Source organism: Drosophila tropicalis, unplaced genomic scaffold (assembly GCF_018151085.1).
Source record: "Drosophila tropicalis isolate 14030-0801.00 unplaced genomic scaffold, ASM1815108v1 contig_859, whole genome shotgun sequence".
NCBI classification, from domain to species: Eukaryota; Metazoa; Arthropoda; class Insecta; order Diptera; family Drosophilidae; genus Drosophila; species Drosophila tropicalis.
The window spans coordinates 11,403,696-11,424,075 of NW_027173353.1; the positions used below are offsets into that span (position 1 = coordinate 11,403,696).

Below are 20,380 nucleotides of genomic sequence, written 5' to 3' on the forward strand. Positions count from 1 at the left end.
GTCAACATCATCAACAGGAACAAAGTCGCACAGCCGCTCTTTAAAATCGAGCTCCAACCAGATGCAAAGCGGTCGAAGCCAAATGAAGTGCACCCAATCTACAACCTACAGCTCCTATTGCACAGAAGAATCACCGTAGAGGAGCCCCATAAGAGACACCAACCACCGCAGTGTAAAAACTGCCAGGAATACAACCACACCTCTAACAACTGCAATCTCAGGTCAGTGTGTGTTGGCTGTGGCGAACATCATAAAGATGGCATTTGCACCAAGGACAGAAACAATGTCGCTTTAAGATTATGCAGTAACTGTGGAGGGAACCACACGGCCAACTACAGAGGATGTCCTGTCTTCAAGGATCTTAAATCTCACCTAAACGGGCGCAAACCCCCAGCTGGACCAAAAATCACCGTCAACGCCTCTAAAACTACACCCGAGGTATTCTTCGCCAAGGCTGTTAGATCATCTAACTTGCCTGCTACATACAGTCCTAGTGTATCCTTCGCTAGTGTGCTCCGAACTGGACAGACGGAGCCCGCAAAAGAGACCCCGTCACTTCACCATCTACAGAATCCGCAACCTAGCGCACCAGAGCTTGGCCAGCAAACTCCAAGTGGCTTAGAAGCCCTATTGATCTCACTCAATCAAAACATGACCACTTTTATGACGTTCATGCAAAACTGTATGCAAGAACTGATGCGGAATCAAAACCTGCTTATTCAGAAGCTTATCGAGAATAAATAATGGCTTCCCTACGTCTATGTCTTTGGAATGCTAACGGCATCTCCAAGCACAAAAATGAACTGCAACTATTCCTAGACTCAAGTGAAATCGACGTTTTGCTGATTTCGGAAACACATTTAACATCAAAAAATAATTTTCAAATACCAAAATATACCTTCTATGCAACAAACCATCCAGACGGAAAAGCTCATGGCGGGACTGGTATCCTAATCAAAAACCGTATAAAACACTCGTTCCTCAACAGATTTGAAACACAGCACCTACAAGCAACTGCTATAACCGTTCAAACCAGCTGCGGCAACACTACATTGGTTGCCCTGTACTGCCCACCACGCTTCTCAATCTCTGAAAAGGAATTTACCGATTTCTTTAACACACTCGGAGATCGCTTCATTGCAGCAGGGGACTATAACGCCAAACATACGCACTGGGGATCTCGCCTGGTAAATCCTAAAGGCAAGCAGTTGTACAACACAATAGTCAACCCTCTCAATAAGATGGATTGCGTCTCACCGGGTAGGCCTACTTATTGGCCTACAGATCCACAGAAAGTGCCTGACTTGATTGATTTCGCAGTAACCAAGAGAATTCCACGTAATCGGATCACTGCGGATACACTGCTAGATTTAAATTCCGATCACTCTCCAGTATTATTCACACTATTAACAAGACCTCAAGTACTTGATCGCCCAAATAGGCTTACAAACAACAAAACAAATTGGCTTAAATTTAAAATGTACATGAGTGCCCACATTGACTGTTCGCCGAAACTGGATGCTGCAGAGGACATTGATATGTGCGTCTCTGCACTTGAGTCTATGATGGCAGCTGCAGCAAAAGTATCTACTCCACCTGCCTCTTCTTACACTAAACCTGTTGATAGGCCTACGAACCGGCGGATAGAACAATTAGTAACGGAAAAACGACGTCTAAGAAGAGAATGGCAGATTACTCGCTCACCAGCAGCAAAACTTCGCCTAAGGCATGCTAATCGCAACCTCTCCAAGGCGTTAAGACAAGAGGAAAGCTGGGCTCAAAGAAAATACATAGAAAAGCTCAGCCCAACCAGCACTAAACATCCTCTGTGGAAAGCCCACCCAACTTTAAGCGCTCCTGCAGAGACAATTTCACCGATAAGGAGTCCAACCGGTGGATGGGCCCGCAGTGACGAAGAGAGGGCATCCGTATTTGCCACACATCTTAAAATGGTTTTCCAGCCAAATCCAACATCAAACTCATCTGTACTTCCCCCTTCGAGCACACTAACGGATAGTGAGTACTCGGAACTCCAATCGGACGAGATCACTGCAGTTATTAAAAACCACATAAAGCCAAAAAAAGCCCCTGGCCATGACCTAATCACACCGAAAATGATCCTGGAACTCCCTATCATTGCCATACAATACATCTGCAAACTGTTCAACGCTATAATAAGAATTGGCTACTTCCCAAGAACATGGAAAAGGTCCACTATCATCATGATTCCTAAAGTGGGAAAGGACAAAACCCAGCCATCATCCTATAGGCCAATTAGTTTGCTGCCATGTCTTTCGAAGCTTTTTTGAAAAGGTCCTGCAGATCCGACTAAACTCATTTCTGGCATCGGAGAACACAATCCCTTCACACCAGTTCGGCTTCCGCGAAAAACATGGTACAATTGAACAAGTCAATCGCATAACATCCGAAATACGAACAGCATTCGAACTAAAAGAATACTGTGCGGCTGTCTTTCTCGACGTTGCCCAGGCTTTCGATAGAGTTTGGCTGGAGGGTCTGATGTTCAAAATCCGGCAAAAACTGCCACAGTACACCCACAAACTCATGGAATCTTACCTTTACAATAGGCAATTCGCTGTAAGATGTAATGGCTTCGTCTCTGCTGATTTTGAAATCAAAGCTGGTGTACCGCAAGGCAGTGTACTCGGCCCATTGCTCTACCTACTGTACACTGCAGACTTACCAACGAGTTTAGGACTTACAACGTCCACTTTTGCCGATGACACGGCAATCCTCAGCAGATCCAAATGCCCAATACAAGCCTCTGCAAAATTAGAGGAACACCTCAAGGTGGTAGAGGAATGGCTAGCAACCTGGCGTATCCGGGTCAACGAGCAGAAATGCAAACATGTTACATTTACGCTTAACAGAAGAAACTGTCCAGCTCTAATGCTAAACAACGTACCAGTTCCTCAAGCCGAGGATGTCACTTACCTTGGCATCCACCTAGACAGAAGACTAACTTGGCGCAAGCACATCGAGGCAAAAAAGTCACAGCTTAAACTGAAAGCAAGTAGCCTACATTGGATCATCAATGCTCGGTCCCCTCTACGTCTGGAATATAAAGTCCTCCTATACAACTCCGTACTGAAACCCATCTGGACTTACGGAGCCGTACTATGGGGGAAGGCAAGTACCAGCAATGTCGATATTATACAAAGAGCGCAGTCAAAAATTTTAAGATCAATCACGGGGGCCCCGTGGTACATACGGAACGACAACATTCAAAATGATTTAAATATACCTAGCGTAAAATCTGAAATAGGTAGTCAACAACTAAAGTATTCTGCGAAACTGGATGCACACCCAAATGTTCTTGCCAATTCCCTTACGCGAACTAATAATAGAACTCGTCTTAAAAGAAATGACAGACCAACCCAATAACAAGTGATTCGGGCCGCCTGCAATATCCCCAGGATTTATATTAAGTACTAGATTAAGAAAAATATCTCAAACTTGTTGTTAGGCTCTAATTTAAGAGTAGATTCAACAAATATATATTAAACGTTAAAAAAAAAAAAAAATTGTCTTGGACCAAAACTGTGGCAATGACACAACGATATGTGCATTCTTTGTCCTGCAACAGTCGCTAGTCACTTGCAATGTCCATTTGGCTGACAGCTATACAGGAGGAGGAGGAACAGGTACGTTTACAATCATACTCCGAAAGGGCATACAGAATGAGTAGAAAGATGAATTGAAGGTGATGGTGAGTGGAAGAGACGGAACAAGTTTTAAAGGCGTTTGTCCTTCTTGCTTTGTTCAACCTAAAGGAGCATGAATTTGACACATTTCAACTGTCGGCCAGCATTGGCAAAGAAAACTGGCATTAGTACAGCATTTCCACTTCAGTTTTTGCTGTTTGTCCCCCATTTCATATGACCATACAAAAGGTTGTCACAATTGCATTGTCTCCGCTCTCGTTTCTTCCCCACTCTTTTTCCCCTCAGCAGTTAGTCGTGCCTCTCCCCCTTGACTTACGCCCCGTCCGACACAAGTTTTGCCTCTGTTACACATGGCGTATGCGTGTTATTATTCTGTTTACCAGTTCAAATAACAATAACAACATGCGAGAGGACAATGTAATTAATTGCCAGACATATATATATGCATATGTTTGTGTGTACAAGTGTGTGTGTGTGTGTGTGTGTGTCTGTGTGTGCATGGTAAATGGCAACAATTTATGCTCAACAGACACACAGACAGACAGACACAGAGAAAAAGTTCCGCTCCCCAATGCCCCCATGAACTGCCATAAAGGTCGACGCAAAATGCGATCTCTATTGTAAATTCCATGTGAATAATGGCAACTGTTTTTATTCAGTATTTGTGATTTCTGTGTAAACAATTTCCCTGAATCTGGTTGCAGTTGAACTTGTTGCTGATAAAAACAATTGGAAAACTCAATTAGTACGCAAATTGTAATATTATTAATAAATTCATTGTCGTCCAACGGAATTTGTGTAGCAAGGGTGCAATAATACAATGAGACTTTGGGATGAATTTAAGAGTTCAGTAAGCCACAACTTTCCGGTACCATGCATCCTTAGGGTGAAATAGCATCAACAGCCTAGTTGATCTACACAAGTCTGTCCTTTTGTCTTTTTTAACTCCTCGATCTCCATAGCTATCACACATGGCCTTGTCAATTGAATGACTGTCCACTTGGAATCATTGTTCCTGACTACCAATATCATTGCACGAAACGCAAAAGACAAGTACGCAAAAGATGGAACTTTAGGAGCCCACAGATAATTCTGAAGCCAATCAAGCAATCGCTGAATCGGCAAATTTGGAAAAATCTTAATTCCTCCTAGATTGGAGATCCCCAAAATAGTCTGACCGAACACTATACTCAAACATTTTCTTAATAATTTTAATATTTTTATGAAAGTAGCGTTACCTTTGTTTTCGTATTGTAACTCAGATGAAGTTTCCTCTGGGCTATTTATAATAATACCAAATTAAAGCATTTGTTCATTATTTTCAAGCTCTCATCACTGAAAATCGGAATAAAAGTTGAACCTACTGCCACATACTAATTTTCTTTCTTTTTTCTTTTCTAGGTGACACTAGTAACTTGAAGTTCAAGCTGGTATTACAGTTGTGTTCGTCAGTCTACATTCTTTTTAAACGTACAAGCTCTCCAAGTAGAAAAAGAAAATTGCTGGAATATATACATAAGTGGTGGCAGTAGCTACTTCATACGCATATGGCTATTGACTTAAACATTTTGTTGCTAACAAACAAAGGGAGTAGAAATTGTGCAAAGGACATATGTTCCTTGGCCACTTGGCATTACTGGCATTCAAGTGACTGTAAATCTTTGCTGTTTTCTCTTAAACCTTTATTCACATTCCCAAAGCACCGGGCTCCCAATTCATGCAGTCCCGGTGAATTGGAGGGAAATGAAGACTTGTTGCAACAGCTTCTGACAATGTGTTTGCTTGTTGCATTTTGTGCTCGGATATTTCTGTGCTGCGGCAGTCAGCCGAGGAGGCGAGTCCACAAAAGCACCAGACCAGAGGGACATTCGGAACTTTAAGTTACTTAAAGCGCTTTAAAATTCAGGAAACTGCGACGTAACAAGGAGACGAGAGATCTTTCTCTGGCCAAGCGATTCGATGGTAATGGTAGCAATAATGCTGAAAATGAGTACAAAAAGTGACATAAAGCTCCAGTTGCCAGTGCTATGGGGAAGGCTTAGCAGCTGTCATTGATACTGGCGTCTCAATGATTGCACTTGCAACAAGCATTGAGTATGGCATTGAGTACTTTGGATGTTGGGGAGCTTCTTCAGCTGCATCTTGCAAAGCAATTAATTCTAATTAAACTTAATATAGACATAAATAGAGAGCAAAAATGAGTGACAGACATTGTGTGTTCCACTTGAAGCTTTTCATTTGTTTCATTAGAGACTCACTCTAGTTAAAAGTTAGTCTCCTAATGGGCACTAACTTTTGGTGAACTTTTGACACAACTATTCGTTTGGACAAAGATGTAGGTACTTTGGCGCACTTGGTTCAATATTATTGATATAATTATGCGTAATTAAGCTCTTGGGGCTAAATGCTGCGCGAATTTGACTTCGATTTCCATTTTCATTTCTTCGGCGCCTTTCTCATCAAATATGCAAATGGGCCATCGGACAGGCAGGATGACGACGCCAAGGCGCCAGTGTCCTTCTGCTATTCGTGTATCGTACAGAATGAATATGTACATATTGTATATATTTATGTATCTATATAAAGGTACATATAAAGTATGTATCATTCGGCTGCAAGAATCAATAATCCTTATTGTGCTGTCGCCACTCGTCTTTCAATTGAATGAGATGATGTTTTGCAGCTTATAGATTGAAAGAGTCCACTAGTATCTGCTAGCAATATACATAAACTTTTGCCCTTATAACGGAAATTTTATAACGAAATTAATGAGGTAATTTTCCACTGGCATTGACAAAGTTAATGCATTTTGAAAGGTTTTCCCTCTGGCACTCTGGCCATTGATTTGAGATTGTCGTAAATATTTATGGCGTAAAAGGCCAAAAGAAATATATCTTTGAAACTCAACCACGTGGAAAAAACTTGAGCTCTGACAAAAATACCAAAATGAATACCTCCATACATACATATGTATGTATATGTTTGTACCATGAATGAAAGTCAATAAACTTCAAAGCCAACATCCTACCTGAACTGCCGTGCTCACTTGTCTCCTTCTGTATATGATACGTACCTGGACATATGATTCTTAGCCCAGCAGATTAACAGATTCTGCAGTTTTCAATTCCTCCGTGTCAAAGCAGTTGAAATCGCCAAAGGCATACTGTTAACGTCAAGGATAAGCAGAGGCAGAGGCAGAATAAAACGCAGCAACTGTTCAAATAGCCCTCAGACAAATGGTGGACGCAACTGCATAAAGAAATTGAAGGGTCAAGCAAAACTTTAAACACAGAAGAAGATTCTGTACACTTAAATATCGAAAATTTCCGGTCATGGTCGAATAAATAGCAAATACAATCGACAAAACCGTGGTCTACTTTTGTTTTAAGGACAAGAATCTAAGTCAAAACTCAATTCCATATTATTATTCTGTAAATAAAGGCTTTAAAAATAAGTCACGCAATTCAAACTCAGCAGCCTCAAGTCCTGATAGCAATTCAGCAAATGCGCAAACATCATATCATTCATTTGAACAAGGATATATTATCCTGACTAGGAGCACATTTCGTCCCATATGAACGGTTATGTCATTGTGCAAGTTTTTACAATATTGGTTGGCCTCAATTCCGGATGTACTTCCTTTGAACATCTTCGCTCATTTTAACAATCTCCACTAACTACTTTTATTTCACTTATAAATAAATATTTTTATTATTAAAGGTTATCGAACTAAGCCCCAAAATCCAATCCATTTCTTTGATTATTTATAAACCAACTGGAATTCTGCCTGGCCTGTTATTTTTATTTCAAAAAGAAATCTTAACACATTAAAGATGCTAACAGATCGTCAAATTTTCACTATATTAATTTCAAATAACAGAAACTAAAATATACATTGCTTGATTACACATTGCTAAAGACAAGTTGATTTTGGTCTAATAAGCATCTGAGCAGATTTAAGAGATTCGAAAGGAAAATGCCAGTTCATACTCTCGACATCGGTGACTCCACTTTTAAAATATTTGCCGGTAAGGTGACTAAAAATGTAATACAGAAATATATCAGTTGTTAACTTACTTGTAACTCATGCTAATTAATAATGCACTTACACTTTATAACATGAATCGTACCACCAACCACCAGTGAACTGAAGGGCACAATTTGACTCATGCCGATTATCATTGTCACTATCAGCTGTAGTAAACTTCTGACTTAAATGGTATTCCATATAGTTCTCACTTGTCCCTTTAAATTCTCCCAGCGACTTTAATTCATATTTTTCGAATTCATTACCAATTTTAAAATTGTCATGACTTGCAAATTTCACATCTCCATTAAAAAATCCTATTTGTATGTACAATTCATAGCGTTCCGACTTGGTGATGCGATGCAATTTTTCGAGCCCAATAAAAAATTCCCCACCAACGTCACCAAATCCATTGCGATACTCATTCCAAGTTCTATCAAAGTCTACGCTACCATCAAATCGGTTTAGAATAACTATCCATCCACCACCTTCTATATCTCCGTTGCACGAAGCAGAAAACAGATCAAGTCCTTCAACTTCAAGTTGATGAACTCCGGATGGAAGGCCTTTACAACCGGATTTCGGTAGTTTTTTCTTGCACTCGAGTAAATTTTTCTCTGTTTGATTTATACGCAGAGAATTGCTTTCAAGTTCAGTACTTTTATCAGCTAATTTAGTTTGAGTTTCATTCAAAACATTTGTACAAGATGTCACTTTGTAATTTAATTCCTTTACTTCATTACTGTAACTCTCTTCTTTGGCCCGATAAGCTTCTAATTCTTTGCTTTTCGAATCAAGGTCGTCTTTAGCTTCTTCTCGTTTTGCCTTTTCGTTTGCCAAGTTCATTTTTAAATTTTCTATTTCTTTTTTCAAGTTTTTCTCTATGTCCTCCATTTGTTGCTTATCAATTTTCCTTAATTCAATTTCTTTATTTAAATCTTCCTGATCTTTAGTTGCTTTAAGTTTCCCTTCTTCAATCTCATTTTTCTGCTTGTTAATCACGTCTATGACAAACCTTTCAATTCTCGCAATGTTATTTTGTTGCTGAACAGATAGCCCCAGAGATGTTCTCAAGTCTTTATTTGCCGTACGCAATTCCTCAATTTGTTCACTTTGACCTTTGAAATTGGCCATTTCTAATAATCGTTTTCGAAGGTCGACATTTTCTTGTTCAATCTCGGATTGTTTTCCTTCCAGCCCTTTGATTTTCTCCTTCAACTCCAGAATATAACTGAGAGAAGGCTTCACTGAATTGTAGCAATAAGAGGAACACAGATGTTTCTCAACATCGGAGAATCCGCAATACTATAAAAAAGATTTAGCACTTAGAAAGATTTTTATTTCTCTCTTTTCACTTTTGCACTTACTGCCAGGTCGTTCGATATTGTCGTAGATGTTGAGGATACTTTTTGGAATCCAAAATGGAATAAAAAGATACAAAATGGGATGATTCCTCTTGGTAGTTTCATGTTTGAAAGTACTTTGAATCAAATTGGATTAATGATTCCTTTTCAATATGAGTAATCGTTTTGCACGTCCGACGACTTTGCTGGTTTAAAAGGCAATGAATACTGTAAGTTTATTCATTGAATTCAGTATGAGATAAGGTTTAATACGAAAAGATGGGACGTATCAATCTGTTATCTCCCATTAATGCGATGCGATTTTACTTATTTAATACATATATAATTATAATAATAATAAGAAAGTCTAGCTTTTATTTGTAATTTATTATTGGCAGTACTTTGTTGCATTAGACTTTTAGCACTTTTTATTTTCTCGCTGCTTTTATTTAGGATTTTTTAACTTGACTATTTATTCGGCTATCAAATATATGATTTTTTATTTAGCACAAACCGCGTTATTTAAAAAGATATTAATCAATCTTTAACTTAACTCATTAAATAGGAAAAAAAAATGAAGTAGGAGGGATATGAGCACCCTGGCACCGCCAACATGCAACGGTCATCTCCGGCCTTAAGGAAACCCGTTTATATGGATAACTTGGCTATTTTTTGTCCCCTTTGGGTAAAATTTGGAATGTTACTGGATATTAACATTAAATTTTTGAATGCAGAACACTTTCTTGGGCAAACTATTGAGGAATATATTCAGATATATCAGTAAAAACCAAAAGAAAGAGAAATTTTACACGAGAGCCAATTGTAGTCAAATAATCACATTCTTATCATTAGGTAAAAGGAAATAATAAAAATTAACTCAATAGATTTCAATCGAATCATAAGAGTTTGACCAAAAGAATATAAGCCTAACTAATTCTTTATTCCTTACGTATGTATATTTTGTTTGTATTAGCAAGTGTTCATTTGAATATTAATTAATAATTTACCAAAAACTGCTGATGACAGAATTTATTGGTTCTTGAAATAGCCACACAGACAACAGTAGCTCACCTTTCTGTGCTGCCTTTGAAATAATCTTGTAGATTGACTTCGATACGCATTAAACTCAAATGTCCTAATATAAAACTAAAAATCATTATCATTAGATTTTTATTCTTCTCAATGCCTAATTTAAAGCAAATATGTATTACCACTGTATCTTTAAGATTTAGGGACGATTTCTGTCAATATTAATAGTACAAATACTATTAAACAATTATTTGTTCTATGGCAAACTTAATTACAGATTCCACAGAAAGTTCTGATAGTGACGTGTTGTCGTTTAAATAATAATAATACGCATACGCCCTGCCAGAACTAGGTAACAGCGTGCATGTCTAAACACAAACCTTTGACCTCGAGACTAGCAACAAAGTATTGGGATCTGGGGACATTTAAAATATACAAGTGGTAAGAAGATTTGCCGCCTTCATAATGGATTAATTTCCGAAACTTGAGGAATGTTCTCTGCTGTTCATACCATATATGAAATTTCCCATGAAGGCGACAAAATTTAAGGGGGAACCAATCTTTGATGTACTTTTAATCAATCGATCAATAAAGGCAATCCTTTTTCTCTGTTGTAAACCAAAAATCTGGACTTTAGAAAGAAAGGGCATAGACTTAATTCTAATCCAAATAATAAACACGGGTTAGGCGAAAAGTGCAAGCTTTTAGCTAAAAAGTCAAATTTCTCCAAATTTTGCTCATAAAGCATACAATTTTATGTGTTTAATAAACGAATTCATGAAACTTGGTATATTTATTATGAGTATTTTAAACTAACAAATGTAATATTCTGCGTCAATTGCTGGTCGTGAGACAAAAATATATACACTTATGATGACAAAAAATACGTACACCCTAATCATTTTACTCTAGTGACTTTGGACCAGCACAACTTTTTTTCTATTCCTTTAATCATCAAAATTTTAATGATCCTTTGTGTATTGAAGATTTATTAATGGAAATTTACTTATGTTATAGTTTTTGGTTTAAAATAAATATATATAACTACATATATAAATTATAATTTCCCCAAATTGGAAGCAAAACACTCACACGCGTACAGACGGGATGAAGGGAAGAATGGTTGGTATAGCGATATAAAAAGGTACATAGTGATCCTTGGTAGGTTTTGTTTGTGCATTGTTGAATTGAGGAACAGAAAAAGAGTTTGGAATATTATTACGGCCAAGGACTGTAAGGACTTCTTTGATATTTTTAGTTTTTGTTTCATTCTAACAAATTCATTACTCCAAAATTTCTGTAAAAACACAAAGTTCTAAATGAGGTAGGATTCAGAATTATGCCAACGTTGAGACTAACGATTTTCAGACGATTTTGTGTCGGGTTATCCTCCAGCCACCAGCAGGATGCTTGCTTTTTTTAGTTTAGCTTTGGGGGCCTTAAACTTTTTGAACAATTTGTACAAATTTTCTTATTCTTCTAATCTTAGAACACAAATTGGTAAGTTTGATAGATTAATTCGAGGTAAGGCATTCAATTTGCGATTAAAAATTCATTTTAGAAACGATCTTCTGGAATGTTTATGACACAATCCAAATTTCAGTGGATAAAGTGCATAAAAATCTTTGAAATTTGTTTATAAAAAGTTTTAAAAGGCTGCAAAACAGGTTCCTTTCCCTTTTGGCCTTTGGCATGTAAACATCGCAAGGATTTAATTTCAATTTGCTGAAATTAGCACGCATTTATTGAACCATGAAAAAAGAGTAGTGTACAAAAAAGCTTAAATCAAACAATTTGTTTCGGCTACTTAATTACATTTCGTTAGGCTAATAATAATTCATCTTTTATAGAGGTTGGATGATTTCGCTTTCCAGTTACTTATATTTAGGGTTTTTAACAAGAATTGCTTTTGTTCAATGAGTTGCAATTAACTAAAACAAGGAAGCCAAATTTAGATTTAATTGTTATAGGTTTTGTCTAGGAGCGATTGGTCAGTTAACGGTTAGGCCCTGCCTGTTGGTCGCTCGGCCTTTGTGGTATGAATGTATAAAAAATTTGAATAAATTAACAATTCGCTTGGGTTCAGCTTAATCGCGGTCTTGATTTTAAATGTGGTTACTGTTATTGTTGTTCGTTTTATTGGGATGGGAAAGGATAAAAATAAGGGATTAGTTTTTTCTGCTCTAGAAAGGATAATCGCGAGATAGCCAAAGTAAATTAAAAATACATACAAAATATTCTCTTTACAAACTAATATCAAAGTTTAGTTATCAACAGTTTAATTTGTGGTCTACGCATGCAGCATGCGACTTCCCTGCTCTCTCTCCAACTATATTCATATCCATATATGTATATTTATATAAGTATATATAAAGTTTTCTGTATGTGTGTATGTACTTTTGTGTGGGGATTCGTTTTGTATCCGTTTGTTATGTTGTTTTGTGGTTGTAGTTCTTCGTTTGGCTTTAGTTTTTGGATATTTTAGATAGACATGTGCTTTGCTTTCTCTTTGTGGATTTGTTATTCTAGTTCTATGTGGCCTTCTGCTAACTTAATGCAATAAATGACTTTGTATGCATAACTCGTTTATCACAATTTCATATTCACTTTCCACTATCAATTACTTAGATTTTTTCTTTCGCTTTCAGTTTCATGATTTCTTTTAGTTTCACTCAACAACTTATTGCAATCGGTTGCAATGAATGGCGGCTCTTGCTCTATGAATATGTATGTCAACTTTTTTACAATAAATTACAAATGATAATCAGGCTTTTCAGTTAGATTGTACAATTATTGATTTGCGGTGTTCGGGTCTAGTCGTTCAATTTACAAACATCTAGGATAAAGTAGTTATGCCAAAATCTCTTCAACTACTTATTGGCAAATCATACAAGTAGGAATACAAAAAGAGGCGAATCGGAGAAAAGATGTCAAATCTGATTGTTGTGATCGGGTGGTATACTCGGTGCTGTGGCAGTTGTCCCCGACAGTTCTGGCTGCGCGGCATCTGGTTTGCCAGCATTCAATTTGGCCTTTACTTTAAGTAACAGAGCCTCAAAGGAATCCTCCTGCGGCTTTGGAGCCGGAGCAGCCTTTGGATACACATAAGAGTGGTAAGTATCCATTCCGGCATTGTCTGCAAAGATTTCTTTGTTAGTCACGAGTTGAGGCAATTGATGGTTTATAGCTTACCCAAATCGGCATAGGAGGCACGACAAAAGGCACGTCTACCGCCAAAGCTAATGTCATACATATTTATTTGTGGATCTCTAGCACTAGTATCGATGGCTGTAAAGGCGTCATGTGCTCGCTCGTATGTCACAAATCCGTACTTCATGCTGTGCGGACCAAAAGGAACAATATGAAATTCTCAGCTAAACCAATTCAAGTTGATAGCGGCTTACCCATTCTCCTTGTAGTGTATCGTGATTTGTTTAATGCTGCCATAGGGCAAAAACTTTCGTCGCAGCATCTCCTTGGTGGTCTCTGTCTCGATGCGTCCCACATAGACAATGCGACGCTCTTCTACCGCCGGTTGTGATACATTTCGATCAACGAATGCCCGACGATTGTTATTGTTGCTGTTGTTGTTGTTACTGTTGGACCTGGCACGGGAACATGCACGATGTGGACTACGGCTACGTTCACGATCGCTGACATCTGAGCCCGAGCTGGAAAAGTTGCTAGTCCGAGTGTTGGGATTTTTTAGACGACGCTTGTTGTAGCTTGTGCGACGTTGACGTCTCTCATATTTGCCAGCCTCTGAGTAGGATGAGGAGCTGACCGAGCTGCGATGGCGATGGGTACTGCGCGATGAGTAGCCACCATGGCCAATACTACTGTTGCCACAGTTACTATTTGGAGCTAAGCTGTCCGAATGACGCAATTCCTCTAGGGAATTGGAACGTGAACGGCTTCTATAGGATTCCAAACTGCTTGAGCTCGACGATGATGACCCTCTCGAGCTACTAGACCCATCTGATCCCGATTGGTTGACAACCTGACGACAGTTACGATTTTTGCGCTGGCGCTGCCGCGACTGGCGTTTGGTATAGAGCGGCGTGAGCAATGGAAATTCGGGTTGCAAATCAGTTTGAGTAGACATGCTGGATAAAGGCTTGCGGACGCGATCTTTGGGCAAGTGCATGATAACCATATCCTCGCCATGTTGTCTGGACTCGGACTCACCAGCTGGCTCACATGGTGCTATTGGCTTTTTAAGAGTTGTGCAACTGGTCTGCTTGACCACCTCACTTTGTATGCTGGCTATGAGGGAGCTGTTAATATTCTTGCTGGCATCTTGGCTATTGGAAATGTTGTACAACAGCACCGACGACTTAAGCAACGAACGGGGTGACGTGCGGCTCATTTGATTTGGTGGTATCGTAATCTCCGTATTACATCCAACCGAAACGATGATTATTTCCTCATAGTCTGGATGCAAACTGTTGGTTGGTTTGCTGCTGATGCTTGTGTCCGATTTCGCTTCAGCGGCAGTCTCGTCCTCCTCCTCCTGCTCCTGCACCATGCAATAGGTGTCTTTGACAATGTCTTTGAGGGGCGGTAATTTTGTTACGCGCGGTACCTTGGCATTGACACGAGAATCAATTATCTTCAGTTGTTGTGCTCGTTTCATTTCCAGCATGCGCAGCACTTTGTTCTTTGCTATGGTTATAGGATCCATGGGTATATCGCTAACCGGAGCTTTATCGGGGCACTTCAGACTGTTAACAATACTGGCAATCGCCAGTTTCTGCGGTGGTGGCTGTACCAATGGCTGGACCAATTGCTTTGCGACCGCCGTCGTCGTCGCCGTACTTTCAATCCTTGCCTGTTTGGCTGGAGTAGGAGAGGATGTGGTAGTAGGAGCAGTATTAGGTCTGGCCGCTAAAACTCCGCCACTTCGACGCTGCTTGTATTCTTCCAGATTAAGTTTACGCTTCGGCGGGGCAACTTTGGGCGGCTGCTCTGCTACTGCTTCTACGGCCGCAGACTCTCTCTCCTGCTTGAGTAGCGCTAGATTCTTACCGCCCAAACCCAAACCAGTGAGTGAGCTACTGCAAGGAGCTGCGGACGGCATGTTGTTTGGTTGCTTGTTAATTCCCGATTTTTGAGTCTCTGGACCTTTCTTGGCAGCTGCCATCAGCTTGGTCGACCTGCCGCCATTGACTTTACGTTTAAGAAAGTCGCATTGCTTTTTACTGGGCACCAGGCAAATGTTGTTACTGGATTTCGGCTTCGCTGTGGTGGTTGCAGCTGCAGCTACGGGACTCTGCTGATTATCCTGCATCAGCTTTGGCTATAAAGAAATTCAAAATTCATTTATTTCCATTCTTAAAGAGAGCCATCTAATAAACTCACCTCTTTGTGACCTGTGGAAGCGATGGTCTTTTTATTGGCGCTTGATTTTGGGGACCAAGAGGGATCAGACTTTACATTGTCCACATAACGCAGATCATCTGGTCCTGCAGTCTGGTGTTTTGCCCGCCACACGGACTCATCTACGTCAATGACATCGACCGTTTCGACATCTATAATTGAGTCCGTGTCATCATCGATTGCTGCTGCAACTGCTGAAATTGAAGCCGTAGCAGTAATCTCAACTGCACCTGTTTCTGGAGCAGCACAGGGGGATACCTCTAATGTCTGTGATTTTTTTTCATTTAAGCGAACTGCATTTAAGTTTTCAGCAAAATCGTCTTTGGTGATAAACTCGGCCAAATCAAAGTTGTTAACATCGATATTTAGGCCGAAAGCATCGGTTTCCGAGTTAATGGTATTGGTACTCAGAGTTCGATTCTTGCGCTGCCCATCCAGATCATTGTTATCCGGTGCATCGTTATCATCGTCATCATAGTCACTAGTATGCGATTCATAGTCACCAATGGACGAGCTGTCAGTGCGAGTGCGAAATGTCGAATTGCTGCACTGACTTTGGGCATCATCGTCATCGTTTCTCAAAGCATCTCGTTCATATTGGACCAGGGCACTTAACTGCCTATGTTGCTCATAGGCCGATTCCTGATCCATATAGTCACTGAAGATCAGCTGCTGTGTCATACGATCAGGGATTACAGATCATTTGCATTACAATCTCTCACAGTGAGACCTACCAAATTTTTGCTGTTTCCCCCATGGTCCTCACCATCGCCATCGCCATCATCATCATCATCATCATCATCATCGTCGTCCTCACCACGGTGACTGCCAAGTAGCGATACATCTGTAGGAGCTATGGGTAATATTCCATTTAGTGTATCCGTTAGCTGCAATCTTAAATTGTATACATATATATTTAGTTAATTATATCCGATTAATGGATCCAAGTACTAGCAACTTACTCATCATCATTGGCTGTCCAGAAATTTGGTTCCGTCTCGTACTTGGCGAAATTTCCTTCGAACGGATCCTCATGGAACACATTCAACATGCCCGAGTCCATGTCTTGGCTAAACAAAGTAGATACAAATTTTGTGTCATACATAATTTCATACTAGAAGGCTTTGAAAGAAATTTTAAAAATGTTGCTCGAAAATAGTTCATAGTCCCATTTATCTGCCATATTTCATTGAAAACAAAACGGAATAGAAATAAATTCGGTATTAACTTTCGACAAGAAACAAATTTTTATTAACCAAAAACAAAACAAAAAAAAAAAAAAAAAAAAAAGAAATGCCGAAAAAGGTCATTACAAGACGTCAGCGTAAGGCTGCGGAGGCGAAACGAAAGGCTGATGAAGATTCTCGTCTTGTCGTGGCGGGAGATAAGGGGTCTCCAGTAACTGCTGATCAGTCTGCAGGCGCCACCTCCTTGCCTCCTGTGGGAGGACCGCGAAGACAAAAAAAGAAGGCTAAACAGAACATAGAAACGTCGACGGCGGCGTCGGAGACGCCAACATCATCAATCAACGGATCATTAGTCCGTACACCGAATAGATCCACATGTTGCGAGGCTGGTAAACCAATACCCATTTCTCAATTACCCCCAATCAGTGAGGCGCTAAAGGAAATGGAAAAACAACGATCGACGGAGCAATCAAAAAGATTGGCCGGAATTCTACCATTTGGCGCTAGGCTGTGTAGACGTATTGCCCGCCGATTTCGATCTGCATCTGCATCCGAATTATCTAACCCACAGCAGTCACTGGAGGAACCCCAACCAACTTTCAAGCAGCTCAACGCCCTCCATAAAATGTTATTGCAAAAGAGAAAAAAACCTTGGGATGATGATTTTTACAGCAATCTAAAATATTCCGGCCGGAACCGCTCAGGGTCGAAGGGGTGTGGTGAAGTCGAAAAGCAAGCTAACAAACTGATGCAAAAGTATTTGCAGCGATTTTACGATGGATTGGACGACTACTCCGAAGCCAATCAGAGAAATAAGCCAAAGCCAAAAGCGGCAAATCCAAGCAAACAAAATTGTGAAAAAGAAACCACCCATCCTAATCATCCAATTCCTGTCGTTCCCAGGTCCACCATGGACCAGCGTCCTTCACTGAAGACTATTGGAAACACGGGCTACTTTATTTTGACCGGAACCGATGCGCAACTGGCGCTGCAGCTTAAGGATTTGACAACTCAACACGAGTCCTTAGGAGAAAGCCTGCTTCTCCTTGGGGGCATGTCTGACAATGTGGAGGAGCAATTGTACTCATTGGATGCAAATCGGGATCAGATCTTTAAGCAGATGGATGAGAAGTACGCCATGTTGGAGCCAAAACGACAGCGCCGCCAAAAGAGACCAAAGAAATACAGTAAATATAGAAAAAACGAATCCTTTTAAATGATCTCCCACATTGCATTTATCCAAAGAAAAAAACATTTCTCCTTCTTTTTCCACACCCCCACCCCCCACCCCCACCACAAATTTTAAATTTCAGACAAGGTTGGGAAGACTCCCGCTGCCGCTGCTGCTGCTGCTGCCGCTGCTGGTAACAAGAATTGCATTCGAAAAGGGAGCGGGATCCAGAAAAAACAGCGTGTCACGGGCACGGTGTTGGCACCAGCCGCTGAACGAAGAGCAGCAACATGCTGATTTTTATTTTATTTTTTTTTTTGTTATCAAAATATTACATACATACTTTACCAAAATGCAAATATATTGTGATGTAGAATAAAATCATGAGGAATAATAAAAGACGGTTATTTTGAGAAAAGTTGTATCTTTTAAATGGTATCGCGCAACTCTCACGCACACATCTCTAGACCCAACCACGTGCGAGTGTATGTGTGCGTGAGAGTCGCCGTGTGCCATGTGCTTTTTTATGCCCAACAACAAACAAATACGCATTTTTTGCTTTCTTTTAAACTTTACTATCACATTTCACAAACTCACTAACACACCGACAGCCAAAATCCACATCAAGTGCATTTTGTTTAGAAAGTGGTTTTCAAAAGAATCGAAAAGGGAGACAATCAGAAAACTGAGATTGTTTCGAAGCCGGAGCACCCCCTCCACAGACGTGATAGGAAACACCTGTCATCAAGACATTACCTTTAAACGATTTCAAACGATTGCACACTGCACTTTTTTCACCTTTCTGCAATTAATTGTAATTGTCCGTCGCTTTTTCTTTCAATGTTTATTTCTCGCCTGGGCTTAACCTCACATGTTGAGCCGCCGACAATGAGCAGCCGCCAATTCTTTAATAATTATATATTTTTTTTAATTCCACCAGGGGTTTGATATAATTCACAATTTTCTTTTTTTTCTGCACGCTCGCGGTCCGTTTTTTAGTTAATAATACTACGCGAAATCACATTGCCAAAATATGTTGACGTGCACGTGGAACGTGGCGGCAAAAAGTCAAACACCCCGCGGATCCCCCTTTGCTAACGAACTCAAACTAGAGCTGGAAAAAACATCGATGGTACTATCGATACATCGATGGTTTAGTATTTTTATAAAACAGGTAAATGTTTACTATTACTACTCGAGATTTCAGTGTTGAAAAGTGGAAAAATCGGGTAAAGCTAGATTTCAGTGTTGTCAAACGCTATTTTTTATTTGGCGCGCTGTTTGACCGCCCTGGTAGCCAAATATTTGGTAAATGTTTACTATTACTACTCGAGATTTCAGTGTTGAAAAGTGGAAAAATCGGGTAAAACATCGATGCTTGGCCAGCACTACCCTCGCGGACCTCCCTTCGCAATCGAACTCAAACGGTTCGATGCAACTTGCGCGGTCAAGCCCGGTTCGATTTGAAAGGTCGAGAAAAGCAGGCATCAAGCAAAGGAGTCGAACTCGAACTGATGGTGCCAACATTAGATGACAACGTCGAACAAATGACTCACTGTGAGTCCGTTAAAAATTACCGTTTTATAGAAGAAGCGCGGGACTTTAACACACATTTGAAATTAAACGAATATACACACAGCAGCGTTGACGTTTTGTCCAGATCTTTCCTTTTTGAAATTGTGATTGACGGAAAATTTTTGAAACCTCCCCTGAACTGAAGAAATGTCTTTTTATTTAATTTAAGCCTTTTTTTTTATCTAAAATTGTGTGGTGGCAGTTGGAGTTGAAGAAGACCGTACCGTCCTTAATTTCAATAAGGTGCGTGTTGTAAGAGAACATTAAACCTACTCATGGTTTTTAAAGAGTTCAAGTAGACAGATGGCTTACCTAAGATTATAACAGGTCATGAACAGTGATCAGGTAGAGTAAAGTAGTCGTTTTTGTGGTTTACATACATAACATTATTCCTCCAGATTATTAATTTGTGTGTGTGTGTGTAATGTTTTAACCACGTACTATAAGTTTATGTTGTCCTGAAACACAGAGCCCCCGTGATTGATATTAAAATCTTCGACTGTGCACTTTGTATAATGTCGACATTGCTGGTACTTGAATTTCCCCATAGTACGGCACCGTAAGTCCAGATGGGTTTCAGTACGGAGTTGTATAGTTGTTTGCCATCATCGGCTTGAGGAACTGGTACGTTGTTTAGCATTAGAGCTGGACAGTTTCTTCTGTTAAGCGTAAATGTAACATGTTTGCATTTCTGCTCGTTGACCCGGATACGCCAGGTTGCTAACCATTCAGAGGCTTGTATTGGGCATTTGAATCTGCTGAGGATTGCAGTGTCATCGGCAAAAGTGGACATTGTGAGTCCTAAACTCAGGCAGGTAGACCAGCTTTGATTTCAAAGTCAGCCGAGACGGAGCCATTACATCTTACAGGGAATTTTCTATTGTAAAGGTAAGATTCCATGAGTTTGCGGGTGTACTGTGGGAGATTTTGCCGGATTTTGAACATCAGACCCTCCAGACAAACTCTGTCGAAAGCATGGGCAA

At 39.9% G+C, this 20,380-nt stretch overlaps 2 protein-coding genes and 1 long non-coding RNA gene across 4 annotated transcripts; 1 reads left to right on the forward strand and 2 right to left on the reverse strand.

Moving 5' to 3' along the window:
• Positions 1-7,437: 7,437 nt before the first annotated feature.
• Positions 7,438-9,260, reverse strand: LOC137582483 (uncharacterized). The gene is made up of 3 exons (XR_011033289.1): positions 9,081-9,260; positions 7,796-9,018; positions 7,438-7,723 (listed from the first exon to the last, which is right to left on the reverse strand). It is a non-coding gene; the product is annotated as an uncharacterized lncRNA (long non-coding RNA).
• A 2,535-nt stretch (positions 9,261-11,795) lies between these two features.
• On the reverse strand, positions 11,796-18,924 carry srl (spargel). 2 transcript variants are annotated; one of them, XM_068295987.1, is made up of 7 exons: positions 18,579-18,924; positions 16,427-16,534; positions 16,199-16,358; positions 15,447-16,133; positions 13,490-15,384; positions 13,278-13,423; positions 11,796-13,221 (listed from the first exon to the last, which is right to left on the reverse strand). In XM_068295987.1, exons 2-7 carry the CDS (start codon positions 16,525-16,527, stop codon positions 13,016-13,018), a joined length of 3,195 nt encoding a protein of 1,064 aa, XP_068152088.1. In that variant the 5' UTR covers positions 16,528-16,534; positions 18,579-18,924; the 3' UTR covers positions 11,796-13,015. The 2 variants fall into 2 exon arrangements, with proteins under 2 accessions (XP_068152088.1, XP_068152087.1); XM_068295986.1 differs by having other exon boundaries at positions 15,447-16,136.
• On the forward strand, positions 16,508-18,221 carry LOC137581739 (uncharacterized). The gene is made up of 2 exons (XM_068295988.1): positions 16,508-17,838; positions 17,897-18,221. Exons 1-2 carry the CDS (start codon positions 16,758-16,760, stop codon positions 18,199-18,201), a joined length of 1,386 nt encoding a protein of 461 aa, XP_068152089.1. The 5' UTR covers positions 16,508-16,757; the 3' UTR covers positions 18,202-18,221.
• Positions 18,925-20,380: the final 1,456 nt, after the last annotated feature.